Source organism: Dromaius novaehollandiae, chromosome 1 (assembly GCF_036370855.1).
Source record: "Dromaius novaehollandiae isolate bDroNov1 chromosome 1, bDroNov1.hap1, whole genome shotgun sequence".
Taxonomy (NCBI): Eukaryota; Metazoa; Chordata; class Aves; order Casuariiformes; family Dromaiidae; genus Dromaius; species Dromaius novaehollandiae.
The window spans coordinates 89,263,283-89,277,481 of NC_088098.1; the positions used below are offsets into that span (position 1 = coordinate 89,263,283).

The window sequence follows — 14,199 nt, forward strand, 5'->3', positions numbered from 1 at the left end:
TATGGGTCACCAGGTCTCGAAAACCAGGGAGATAAGCACTCTCTTGGGAATTAGAGACCTTCCTCGTACCCTTCCAATTTCTTCATGAAATTGATATGTAGCAACTTTCGAATCTTTATGAAGTACGTAAAGAACATTGGAATCAGAAGGATTTCCCTTATCATTGCTTTTTGATTTCCCTGAAGAAAACAGTGCCAGTCCCCTTATTTTGATCTGAAGTAGCTTAAAACATTCCTCAGAGTGATACTTTGGTCTTCGTAATTCTGGCTTGCATACTAATTACATAATTACAGGTCTTTACTTTCAAGTGAAGAACAGAAGCTATTATAAAATAGTATTTCAGTTTTAATGTACAAGCTAATCAAACCCTTTTTGACACTCTCATAATATCCTCATAGACAAGCTGATGAAGTACAGGCTAGATGAGCAGACAGGAAGGTGGATTCAAAACTTACTGAACAGCAGAGCTCAGAGGATTATGGTCAGCGGTGCAGAGTCTAGTTGGAGGCTAGTAACTAGTGGTGTACTGCAGGAGTCAACACTGGGTCCAATACTGTTCAACTTATTTATCAGTGACCTGGATGAAGGGACAGAGTGCACCCTCAGCAAGTTTGCTGATGATAGAAAACTGGGAGGAGTGGCTGATACACCAGAGGATTGTGCTGCCATTCAGAGAGACCTGGACAGGCTGGAGAGATGGGAAAAGGGAACCTCATGAAGTTCAACAAAGGCAAGTGCAGAGTCCCGCACCTCGGGAGGATTAACCCCATGTACCAGTACAAGCTGGGGGCCAAGCTGCTGGAAAGCAGCCCTGCAGAAAAAGACTTGAGAGTCCTAGTGGGCAGCAAGTTGACCATGAGACAGCAATGTGCCCTTGTGGCTAAGAAGGCCAGTGGTATCCTGGGGTGCATTAGAAAGAGCATTACCAGCAGGTCGAGGGAGGTGATCCTCCCCCTCTGCTCAGCCCTGGTAAGGCCACCCCTGGAGTACTGTGTCCAGTTCTGGGCTCCCCAGTACAAGAGAGAGACATGGCACTACTGGAGGGAGTCCAGCAGAGGGCTACGAAGATGATTAGGGGACTGGAGCACCTCTCCTATGAGGAAAGGCTGAGAGAGCTGGGCCTGTTCAGCCTGGAGATGAGAAGACTGAGGGGGGAATCTTACTGATGTATATAAATATCTAAAGGGGGGAGGGGGTGTAAAGAGGATGGGGCCAGATTCTTTTCAGTGATGCCCAGCAACAGGTCGAGAGGCAACGGGCGCGAACTGAAACACAGGAAGTTCCATCTGAACACACGGAAAAACTTCTTTACTGTGAGGGTGACACAGCGCTGGCACAGGTTGCCCAGAGAGGTTGTGGAGTCTCCTTCTCTGGAGATATTCAAAATCCACCTGGATGCAATCCTGTGCAAGGTGCTCTAGGTGACCCTGCTTGAGCAGGGGGGTTGGACTAGATGATCTCCAGAGATCCCTTCCAACCTCGACTGTTCTGTGATTCTGTGAAGTGCCTGCTTCCATATAACAATTCATCCAGCTCGCAGGAGATAGCTGAAGTTTCCTGTAGGCCTCTTCCTTTTATTGCATTGTATGCCACTTCAGTCTATTTGTAGTACCAGGATTGTCCACGCAATGTTTGAGGGTGGCAACAGCTTGCATCTGGATGCAAAATATCCAGAAATACCTGTCCTTAAATAGTTTTTGGGATGTCATGATCAACTAAGAGACTTGACTCAATAGAAATGACATCTCTTTCTTTCTCTGCCCCTCCTCTAAGACTTAAAAGTAAGAGGTCATACTAACCTAGGAAAACTAGAGGGGGCAGGAATCGTAGAGCAAGAAGAATAAGCGTGATAAGTGGATCTTTAGGAGATTAATAGGGTATTTCTTTTTCAGAAGTTTCTTAAGCAGATCTAGTCAGGATTTTTCAGAGGAATGAGCCTACAGCTATTCTCTCCTAAAACTGCATTATGACTTTAATATTGCTAAAAATATAAATAAAAACAAAACTTTATATAGATATGAGGGACTATCACTTGAATGATATGCGTGTTTCTTCCTGCAAGGTTGTTATAAAAAAGGATAGAAAACTTCCTTTCTAGTTATCTTGCATGATGTTATATAATGGACTTACTGAAACTTGATTCCTTTAAATCAGCAGGGAGAAAGAAAGCCAATGTATTTGAGTTTAGATAGCACAAACAAAAGAAGTAAAGAAAAGAATCTGAAAGCAGTGAAGCTTTTTTTCTATCTATCTTTATTAGCAGACACCAGAAAAAAATTAGTGGATTTTATAACGAGCTTTAGCTTATAAGCAGTGGTTTGCTTTTCTTAACTTTTACCGAAGCTCAAGAAACAGTTCAGTTGCCCTGGGGAAACAATCAGCAGGTTTGGGCTGGGAACATACATTCTGTGCAAAGTTTAAGCTAACTCTCTCCTGCTCTTTAATCCCTCATGTTTCTTAGGCGAAAGATGATGTATGTTGTGATGAGTCTGAAGCAGTCAGTGGGTCACAGACCAAAGCAGTATCCATTTGCCTGCCCTCAGGGTCAGAGCTGACCTCACCCTTTCTTCTCTGCCTTGCCTCAATCTTTTGTAAACTTTTGGGAACTTCATATCTTTGAGAATGTTCATTTGGATTGGTCAACGGGCACAGTTGTTATTGTGGGTGGGTAGGTGAATAGACAGGATGTGAGATAATGTGCAATAACAAGAAAACCTTGTTTTCTTCAAAAAAACAGGCTAAAAGGTATCAAAAATATTTTTACCCTTACCAGAAAAAATATCCCTTTCCATTTCCTACACAGTGGTCGTAACAGGTAGCTTGTATAGGCAAGTAAATTGGTGTATATATAGGTAACAAGCACAGAGGTAATGGCTTCTAGTTTAGTTTCCTATGATTATTTTATTAGGTGAACACAGAATAGACATGTTTCAAGGGGGAATAAAGAAAAGGCAGTAGATAGTGTTTTTATCTCAAGGGCACCTTGCCTGTGATTAAAAGCTTTAAGTCCCCAGTTGAAGCTAGTTTTGTTTTAAAACGTGCAAGGAAGTTTGGGAAAGAGCTCCAACAGTCCTTCAAATGAGTGAAGAGGACATTATCTTGCAGAAAAACATAGTATTTAAATAGTTATTTATGCCTTGGAATTGGTCTTAGCTGTAACTTGTGACTGTCTACATTAGGCGTATAAAACTAGTAAGAACTGTAAGACTGTAGCATTGGAACTATAACAACTTATGCTTGCTGAAATGCTTTAAGAGGAAAGAGACAGATTTGGACTCCTGGTAGTCTTACAGACTATGAGTAGCTGCATATTAAAAAAGAAATTCTTTCTTCCTCATGTAGAAGAATGGAGCAGCTTTTCTAATTTGAGGAAGATTTTTTTTTTGTAGAGACAGTCAGTTAAAGAAAATAGATGGGAAGAATTATTTTCATTAAAAATGAATATTAAGTTTGGAAACACTTCCTAAAGAGAGCTGCTGAAAAAATGTACTGCAAAGTGCTTATCCATTTACTTCCTATATTACTGAGTGAAAAGTTAATGTCAAATAAAACAATCTAAAATAAATTCTTCTTGAAAAGCTGAAGTACTGGATCTTCTGGCACATCTTTTGAAGAATAGATTTCATAAAATTAGTTGCTGAATAAGACCTGCAAAGATGAGGGTCTTCAAAACTATTTGTTTTCAAATTTTCCACCCTATTTTTTCAGAACTACAGAAGAGATTAAATTACATTAAACTTAAATCTTCGGAAGACAAAGTATCTTTTCACTTCTGTGGATGACACTTCCTTTAAATAAAAAACAATATTTTGAGTTGCCATTGTTAGAGCTATAAACTGCATAAAGCTTGGGCAAAGCCTGATACTACATAAATATAAACATTGATTTGTCTCTCCTTGATCTGGTTAAAGAATTTGGAATTTGCTTCATTACCTCTGCAGAAGGCAGTCACCTGAGTCAAGTGACCATATTTAATGAGTGAAGTTAAAATGTATTTATGCCTGAGCTTATAAAACAAGTACATGTCTTCTGCTTTAGCAAATTAGTAAATGAGTCTCTCCTTGAAGAAATATTACTTGAGATGGAATAAGGAAAGAAAAATCCATGGTCAAAGCTGTGATGGTGCAGCAGCTGCTAGGAAGAAATGAAGATAGTGTAAACATTACTCATCTACCCACAAAAGCCTCTACCTAGGCAGCATTTTTTTATTTTCCAGAGCCCATATTTTCAGCAACTTTTTACATGCTCCCTCCCTAGTGTTGCCAGCTCTAACTGTTTTGAGGTTTATCTAGTAAAATGCAAAGGGGTTTTTTTTGTCCTTGCCAAATAAGAACAGGAAAAAACTGAAGTTCACCATCTTTCTCAGAGTACAGTCTAGACATAGAAACTCTAGAGTTGCATATGGTGTCATACTTAATAAACTTCACCTCTTCTTTTCAAGGAGAAAATCAGAACTTGAAATAAACTTGTTAATTAGGTGATGTGCACAGCCTCATTTTTTCTCTTCCCTCCTGCAAAAATAATTTGCAACTTTGGGGGACATATTGGTTGAATTGTGTCAATCTTGTTAATCTTTCCACTTAAAGTCATTCCACAGTACTTACACCCTGTTTCTTCAATATGAAATGGGCTGTAAGCTCTAGCAGAACTGAACCATAGCAAGTATAAACGTAAAAGTTGCTTACACTTGATTATAGACTCAGTGTGGTAGCATCTGCTTGGCTTTGCTTGTGCAGGGAATGGCATCATGGGGGAGGGCCTTACTGACTTCAGTGTTTAAAAAAAAAAGAGCAAAGGAGGAAAAAAGACATGGGGACAAAATGAGTCTTTGACACCTGTTATAAGATCTTTCTGGATTCTCAGGATCAAAGAAACAGTTACAAGTTTTATTAATAAAGTTTGGCACAAACTCCCACCAGGGCCCCGCCTGTCTTCCCAGTGTTATGTTGCTGTATCGTTTGAAGTATTTTCTCCAGAAGAAGTAAGGCAATGGGAGAAATGTGTAGATCTTGGCTTGGGGAGGTAGGGATATTGGGAGTAAGAGTGGAGCTGAGGGAGCAGAGGCTGTGGTCAGAAGAGGGAGCTGGCATACAGGAGTACGAAGAGCCCTTGTACACGGAGAGAAGTGGCTATGCTGACTTGGGGCATGGAGAAGATACAAATGTGAATGAATGAGATCCAGGCCATGGGTAGGAAGATGCAAGTGGAGTTAGGATGCATGAGTCTCTTTTGGGGGTGGGGTGGGGTTTTTGCTCACTTCCTTACCCTCAAACATAGAAACAGTACTGTATATTCTAAATTAAATGACCCCTTTGCACCTTTGAATAGCTGGTTTACCTGATAGACAACGTACTGTCTTAATGATGGATATACAAGAGAGCAGTATTACCCGTTGGCTACTCTACTTTCCTGCATCTTTGCTGATAGCCTTAATGGCAATAGATTCTGTTCTGCTGCTTGTGGCACAACCTAAAAAAACTTTCTGAAATGAGTCGTGCTAACCTCAATCTCTCAAGGTAGATGTGTGCTTCTCTTCAATAGCCAGCACTGTAAAAGATGCCTGGGGTCTAATCCATTTATTCTAACCAGACTTATGTTTTTTATAATCAGAATTACAAATTTCCTAAACTGTTGTAGCTAATCTCTTCATCATTCAATACCGCCATACCTGACACAATGAGAACAGCTAGAATCTATGTGAAGAAGTACTACTGGCCGTCATCATCCATGCACAGGAGATAGAAGTTAGAGATGTCTGTGTGAAACTGGCTTTTCTGTCTTTCAGAGTTCTGAATCTTCAGTAACCTGAGATACCAACTAGGCTAGTCTTACTCCACGTAAAAAAAAAAAAAAAAAGATTAGTAAATTAAGCTGGATGGATGCTATTTAAAGGAGAAGTAGTCTGGTTTTAAGATGGAATATAGCAAGGTAATTTATAAGAGAGTGAATTACAGTGCTGAAGTTGCACTGCTACTTTCTCCCACAATAAGAGGTTGTTAAGTCTATCAGTTTTTTTCATAATTTATGGACTGATGTGCTTGTGTTTATCAGGTAGGGAAATTTTTGGTGATTGTGTTTCAGATAGGCTATATGTGGTGCTTAGTGGAGTACTGTAGTATGGTAGCTTGGCTTGGAGATGATTCTGTGCAAGTTCGTGATGGCCTGAACACTGTTGTGTCAGATGGAGCAGTTGAATTATGTTCCTGAAAATTTTATGTACTCTGAGTTCCCCAAGCGGGATCTGTTCACAGGATATTGCCTGTTTGTTTTACTTCCTACATTGCCAGCATTGCCTCTGTATCTATAGGAATAGATACAGTGCTTAAATAAGGGATAGGGTTGTAAACAGCATCAGCGCTCAAATGTTTTTTCCCAGTTAATCTTTACTGAATGAGAGCGCTACATTCAATTAACCTTTTAGAGTCTAAAGGCTGGAGAACAACATCGTGGTTCTGTTCTGGCACAGTAACAAAGGTTTCTGGTAGCTTTACACATGCACACGTACACACCCCTTTCTGACATGCATGCTTCAATGCATTGGGAGCTCTTTAGATGGCTGGCTTCCTGCTTCGTAGGGAAACTATTTTTTCTAATTTTTAATTTCAGTGTCAGTACTGTTAGGCTCAGTCTACATTCAGAATTGCTTGATGTTGAAAGTTGTATTAAAATCCACCCCCACTTCCTTACAGTAAAACAAAAAACAATCAAAAAACCCACTAAAGATAAGAAGGCTGCTAATAGAAGCTGATGAGCTCTCCAGGAGGAGCCAGGGAGAGGTGAAGCCACAAGAAGTCTGAGGGTCCATATGAAGAGTTGCAATAGCAGGTTGGTGGGTAAGAGAATGAGCAGAATCATGAAACTAAATGCAAACCTCAGCCATACCAAAAAATAGATCTTTTTTTCCTGCTGTCACCTACAGTATACTTCATGTTACTTGGTCTCTAAAACTCATTCCTTTAGCAGATACATATTCAGCCATCATTGACTTAATCTCATCTTCTGATTGCTTATTTCATAATCTTTTTGTTTGTCTAAATACAGGCTGCCTATGTGTTCAAGCTGAGGAAAAGTTAGTTGCAACTTATTAGGCCCTTGCGTATGACTTTATTTTGTAACTTTGTTTTTAACTGCATTTTATCTATCTGAGAATATAGGGTGTCATCTTTAGCCATTTTAAGCTGTACATCAGTTCAATAACAAGCAAGTCTTATAACTTGCTACATTAATAGCACTGTAAATTTGTGTTTAATAAATTGTCTTCGTTGTAACTTGTATTTTACTTCGTATTCACACTTTATTTACAACTGGGAACTGAATACATATTCAACTAGAAAGTTCTGACGAAAAAGGACAAAGTGCTGAGCTGCACCTCTTCCCATTCAAAAAATAATCATATGATCTAATTTTCTTTCTTGTTTTTTTTAAGTAGTTGGTGTTATATTTGTTTTTTATTTAAAGTAACTGAGGTGATGGAAACCAGTTCATCATACACAGCAGGGATTCATATAGTACCCCTACACATAACGTACTTCCATTTTCTAATGCTCACATGACCAGTTGTCCTATATCAGGGTGATGAACTTCTAGGTACATTGCAGTATGGCTCTGTCCATGTAGTCAAAGGCCAAATGATGCAACAAATGTCATGTGCTAAAAACTGAGAAGAGTGCAGAAGTTGTTAATTCCTTTCTCAACTTTCTTCAGGCTCTCTTCTCTGAAACCATGCCAGAGATGACAGAAAATGAGACACCCACTAAGAAGCAACACCGGTGAGTTACTGCGGCAAAAGAACTGAAATTTGTTGATCAGCCTATTTTGTAGTTCTGCAGCCTGTGATACATTGCATTAATAAAGTTTCTAGTTAAAGGTTTGGCAAGAAGGGCTATTAAAAAGAAATTCTGAGAGTTGACCATCTAAAAGTTTGGGAATTGTGGCTGCAAAGCTGCCTCTCTCTCCTCCCCTCTCCATGCTGAATTATTTGTCAGTCTAAGACATGTCTACCTTGGCAACCTAGCAAGTACAATTCTTTGATTATTACACAGACTACTCAGATCTCTGTGAAAATGTATCTCTGCCTAGGTTAGAGTGCAGCCTCTATTATTAAAGAGACTCCTTGTAGATATCAGGTTTTATGTTAAAAAAACAAACAAACAAACAAAGGAAAAGCCAAACAAACTCATTTTAATGGAATGATTTAGATCTTTTTCTCAAATCACAGTGGGATTTAGATCTCACTTCTCAAATCACTGCTGGAATTCAAAATACATCTTGAGGTTGAATAGCAATCCTACAGCTAACATTTCTAACAAAGGAAATTTGAGCTCATTACATACTTTCCCTCCCTTTCTTTTTCCTTTGTGGTAGCCTGTTGATCTGATACCTAATTTCGTAGGGCAGTCCTTCACTCCCTACTGAAATAAAAAATGTTAACGTCCATTTGATGCTAGCTGACCAGGTAGGATATGATTTATGACAATTAAAGTGCAGCAAGACCATTTATTTGCCCTACAGAAATTGTTGTTTTCAAAGTCATCATGGATTTTGCAATTCTTTCTTTCCGCACTAATGGAGTTTTTTAATTCTATATTGGTAACAGAGTCAAAGAGCAGCAGGATCTCTTCAGCCCTTATGTTCTTCTGTATATGTAGAATATACGATCATTTAAAACTGACAGATACATGTCTTGAATATGAGTGGGAGAACTGCAGTTTACTGTAAAGTAAGGAACCATTCTTAAACAATTATTTACACGTTCTAATTCTGTTGACACAAGTTTACAATAAACAGAAGATTCATCACTTTTTGAACATTTGTATAACAAATATGCAAGCTTCAGCTGACATTTATTTGACTTAAAGGTGTTTATCTTTAGGCATTTTTTTAGTAATGTCTCCAGATCTGACCACCTGCAGTAACAGCACTGTCCTGTAATCATTGTCTGACTTAGTCTAGATGAATATTCCTTTTTGTTAGTCACCAGAAATGAATATATGTCACCTCAAAGCCTAAAGGATACATGTTCCATAGTAATCATACTAGTCATCCACATGTATCTTGCATTCCTTTTTCACTTCAGATTCCTTGTTACATCTGGTCTGTGCTTTAATAAGGGAAATGGAGAGCTACTCCACACTGGTGCTACTCCACCTTTTGCATCCTCTAGCTGTCTAGACTGAGAGGATGCTCTTAGACAAAAATCTTTTGAAATACATTTTTTTCTGGAATATTTATTTCGCCAGAGAATATGTGCTTTGCTTGACTGTACTTCCCAAGAGTATCTGACTTATTATGTGTGCAGTACATTTGATTTGTATATGTAGAGTAGGCATATGGGATTTATCATCTTCCAGCAAAGTAATTTGAGGCATTACAGAGTGATTCTGACCTGGTTGCCATTGGTCCAGAAATCCCAGATAAATATGTGAAAACACAGTCAACTGCCATACCCTCAAAGTATATCTAAACCAATTTAGAAGCAGTAAAGAAGAACTGCAGAGGAATCGTAATTCTGATTTATCAAGCAAAGGACGCAATTTTGATACAGCAGGTATGATCTTTGATGGTTAACATATCTGGAAGAATCAATTTGTATGGTAATCTTTTCACCTGTTTCAGTGACCCAGGGAATGTAAAAGTAACATTTCAAATAAAGGATTAACTGTCTTGCGGCTCAGAAAGGAGTTTTGTTTGGGTTTTTTTTTTTTTGTATTTTCTGTAATTGTTTGTATTATGTTAGCACCAAAGGCTTTACTGAACATTGTATATTATAATATGTATAGCTGAACAAAAGCATAAGAAAAATCCAGCTCTGCCCCTATAAATATGTAGCAATACTCAAATGGAATATTAGGCTATGCATTATTATGCTGGAATTGATTTAAGTCTGAAAATTAATGAATTTTTGTTAGAAACTGTTTAATACTGGTGTCTAATACCAATTCTAATGAGTATTACCTCTGTGTTCTTATTCACAGAGCAGAATATAGGATTAAAAAAAATTAACTGTAAATGAAATAATAAATTTTAAAAAATAATTATCCGTATGCAGGTTTTCCCTTCTGTTTCACATAACTATTTTTCTTTTACGTTTCACAGAAAGAAAAACCGGGAGACACACAATGCAGGTGGGAACATTATGTTTTGTTGTTTGAGATGGAAACGAGCATAGATTTTTTTTGAACTATTAAAAACATATTTTGCATGGAGAAGGTTCCCTTGTAAAAGGTTGTGACAATAAAAAAGAAATAATAACCCTACTCAATATCCTTCTGTGGTCTTGCACAGAACATCCGTATGGAAAGGCTTCCTGACTGGGCTCTAGTTTGCTGGTTTCCACAATACAAGGTTACAGTAATATGTCCAAGTATGAGAGTGTGACCGTGTCTCCTGTCTTATCATTTCTAGTAAACTCAGAAGTGAACAATTTCAGTTCTGTTCAATTGTAAAGGAAGATAAATGTGCAAGCATTCACACACAAATAATATCCACTTTTTTTTTTTAATAAAGGGGTAAACACTTAAGCAAAACAGAGATGGGTATCTGACCCAAGAGCTTTAGAGTTTCCCTGGGTTGGAAATACTCCTGGCCTGTCCCTTTAGGCATCCACATGGATGCTGCCTTCCCACAAATTCTGCGTGAATATGGTCTGTACGCTGTAGGACTTGCTTCCCTCCTGCAGAGTGCAGCCTTTTCTTTTTATTTCCAGATTTAATGGCTTTTGATAAGTAGCAGCAGAAAGAAGGACATGGGAAGAATCTGATAGGTTTTGGCCTAGTTTACCCCAAGAACTCAAATCTAGTTTTTCCATCATTAAACTGTGCTACAAACACTGAGTAGTTTTCATGTGAAGGCTGTGGAATATAATGTTTGTAGAGCTGTGCCAAGGGTGTAGCTAATGTCTTGAATCAAGAAGTATTAGGAAATAATCCTATCAAATCTGGTTTTAAGATTGCCAAACTTGTTCTAATTTTCTAATTTTTCCTCTTTTCCTTTTGCTGATAGCTTTCCAAAGTGTTCATCTACTGGGCCTTGTCTTTCTGTTTTATATTTTAAGTTTCTTGCAAAAGAGATCTTTTCTTGATGTGTTTGAATAGTGTTTTGTGTATTTATGCCTGTCTCTCTGAACACCTCTAGCATGTCCTGAAATTCCAAAAATACTTTAGTACTTTGAAAAACGTAACCTGAAATGACAGACTACTGGAAAAAAAAAACTGTTTAAGTTAAATCTGTGTACTGTTCATGAAGGAACACGGTAGATGTAGAGCGTTTTTTGCCCAAAGCAGGCCTGCCTACGTGAAACACGAGGTGATAGTCATAGCAATGCATGATACGTTGATTTGAATCTTCACAGAGCCATGGCAGAACTTTATGCAGGCTCTTTAGGGAAAAAGGCATCTGGCATTTTTGCTTTGCATAGAAGATCAATATACCTCAGTCAACAACAACAAAAAAGCTACACAAGACAGAACTGTATTTGAAAGAAGCTGACTAGTGGAAGAACTAGGAACTAACACCAGCTGAAAAACATGTGCTGGGAAGTTTTCCAAATTTGCGCAGACTTGTTTAGTGTAGACCTTCTGTGCCAATGTTTAGGTGTTGTGAACAGGTTAATCATGTCACTAGAGGGCTACACAATAAGCATTTTCTGACCTTCTCCAAAAGAGGTAATTCACTGGAAATACTGTTCATTAAATATTTTCTTTACTCCCAGTCATAATTAGACCTTGCAAAGCAAGTACAGCCATTGAACATAAAAAAGGTAACTGATGCTCCATATATCTAGAGCTTCAACTGTATTCTGTATTAGCTGTTGCATCAATATAAATTTAAAATCGAGATTGAAAATGTATAGAATCTAAACTCTCTCTTTTGGTGCTAACTTAGCACCTTAGCTCAACTTAACTCCTAATGCTAAGGAACATTAGTTAAGAGACCCAGATTTCATTCTCAAATCTGCAGCTCATTCTCTACATAATCTTGGTCTATTTGTTTTCTGTATGTGTAAAATGAATATAATCTTTACTTGTCTTTTCAAAAGAGTTTCATAAACCTTAGCTGGAAAGCATTATAAAACCTGAATTTTCAGTTGTAATAACTTCTCTTTTCTGCAAAGGGGTCCTGAACACCCCTCCTTTTTAAGCAGATATTAATTCCATTGAGTGTTAATTCGATAACTGAGGAAATTTTTTCTTCTCTCAAATTACTAAGGATTTTGATAGTTCATAAAATAATGTATTTATGAGCGCTTAGATTGGTACTAGTTATGTTGCTGTTGGGACTTGCCCAACCAGATGACACAGTACATATTATTTTTCCTTAGTGGAAAGACATCGAAAGAAGAAGATAAATGCTGGAATAAACAGAATTGGAGAACTCATTCCGTGTTCTCCAGCCCTTAAGCAGGTAAGTGTCTATTCAGATGTACATAGAAACTTCTTGTAAAATGCTTGCATGTGTCCCTGTCCACAGAAGTGTAACTACTTGTTTTGCTACTTGTCTCATGCAGAAGGCAAAACTGTCTGAATTAATATGCTCAAAAATCTTGGTTGTTAACAGTATTACAAAAATTATTTGCAGTAGAATTGCTTACTGGAAGTGCGGAGCCACATGAATGTAGTTACATAGATGTTGAGCTGTTTATCTGAAGGTGCTCCATATCTCTGCTGAAGGAATGGAAGAGTATGAGTTGGACACACAACTGACTTTCTCCTCAGTTCATGTGTACAGTACTTTGGATCGGGTGTAAGATAGACTGATTTGCCTATAATGACCTAATCAGCTTGCTGATGTCTGCCTGTGCGTTTGATTCACAGCCTCCCAAAGTTCACATTAAGAGTGCCTGAATGTTAGTAAAAACAGAAGGTATAACTCCTGTCTCAGCTGCTGACTACCCTGTTGCGTCAACCAAATAGCTGTTCACCCTTTCCTCTGTGGAAAGGGTGGCAGGCTAGACAGAAGTAGGTTGGATCTCGCCAGTGTGTTGCCAGTTAGATTGTGCAGCTCCTGTTTGTCGGGTTGTTTTCTATGGATGCTTTTGAATGTAGTCTGTATGATGCTTCAGTGGTGAAGCCTACGGGTTAAGCAAGATTGTTTTTCCTGTCATTCTCCTAAATCCTCTGCCCTTTTCTGATGATCACTTAATGTCCCAAGATGTAAATAGAATAGCACGCGTACTTATTTTTGTAGAGTCTTTCGTATAATAGGATGAAAGCAATTCACCCTGTCAATAATAATGGCAGTGGGAACAAGCAAGACAGTGTGCTTGTGAAAGATGAAACAAGACAAGTGGTTTGAGGCTGATGCCTCAAAGCTGTCTTTGAGCAGAGATTGGTCTGTCACTAGCAGTTCCTAGAGAATAGTAGAACAAGAAAGAAATGAGGAAACAAGGAGTTTAGCAAATATAGCTTCATAAAGGGACTATGGTGGAGGTTACAAATTATTTCCTCTTAAATTGTCCAGTAGATTAGTTTCAAAATCATTCATGCATTTGTCTGGATAACTCTTCCACATTGCTTTCTTTCCAAATAAAACATTTACAAAGCAATATCCTGGAAATTTCATGTGATCACAGAATCACAGAACAGTTGGGGCTGGAAGGGGCCTCTGGAGATCATCTGGTCCAACCCCCTGCTCAGGCAGGGTCAGCTAGAACAGGTTGCCCAGGTACCATGTCCAGTCAGGATGTGATGTATAGGTTTATTGTGACATGTATGTTTATTAGTGGACAAAAATATTAGGCTGTTCAGTAGGCAATGATGCTTGCTGTTTGGGTTCCATGGCTTAGTATCTAGCTTTTGGTATCAGAAAATGGTAGCTTCTGCATTTAAAATGTTATATCTTAGAAACTCATGGCATTTAGGGTCAGTGTCACTCATGAAACTTGCAGTTCATTTAAAAAGCAACATCTGTAGAATCATTCAGATTAGCAAATCTTTAAAATGAAGACTGTTTGATATCTGAAGCTTGGAGCAGGTGCAATCTCATCATTAATGGGTCTGTCAGTGACAGATCTTTCTCCTAATTTTATATACGTTTTCTTTTAAAGAGCAAGAACATGATCCTGGACCAGGCCTTTAAGTATATAACAGAAATGAAAAGACAGAATGATGAACTTCTGTTAAATGGAGGGAATAGTGAACAGGGTAAGTAAATGCTTCCATTGGAGGTTCTAGAATTTCTGTCATTTATTTCCACTGTGTG

General features: G+C 38.3%; 1 protein-coding gene across 4 annotated transcripts in view; it reads left to right on the forward strand.

The window, feature by feature from the left end:
- Nucleotides 1–14,199, forward strand: part of USF3 (upstream transcription factor family member 3) — a 37,030-nt gene that overhangs the window by 8,766 nt on the left and 14,065 nt on the right. Inside the window, exons 1-6 of one of the 4 annotated variants that reach the window (XM_064519606.1) lie at nt 1,249–6,825; nt 7,705–7,769; nt 8,597–8,719; nt 10,096–10,124; nt 12,320–12,402; nt 14,045–14,141. In XM_064519606.1, coding sequence (XP_064375676.1) covers nt 14,054–14,141 — 88 coding nt within the window. In that variant the 5' untranslated portion in view covers nt 1,249–6,825; nt 7,705–7,769; nt 8,597–8,719; ... (1 more) ...; nt 12,320–12,402; nt 14,045–14,053. Of the gene's footprint in view, nt 1–1,248; nt 6,826–7,704; nt 7,770–8,596; nt 8,720–10,095; nt 10,125–12,319; nt 12,403–14,044; nt 14,142–14,199 lie in introns of those variants that run through there. The other 3 variants (XM_026103440.2, XM_064519612.1, XM_026103438.2) reach the window with 3 other exon arrangements.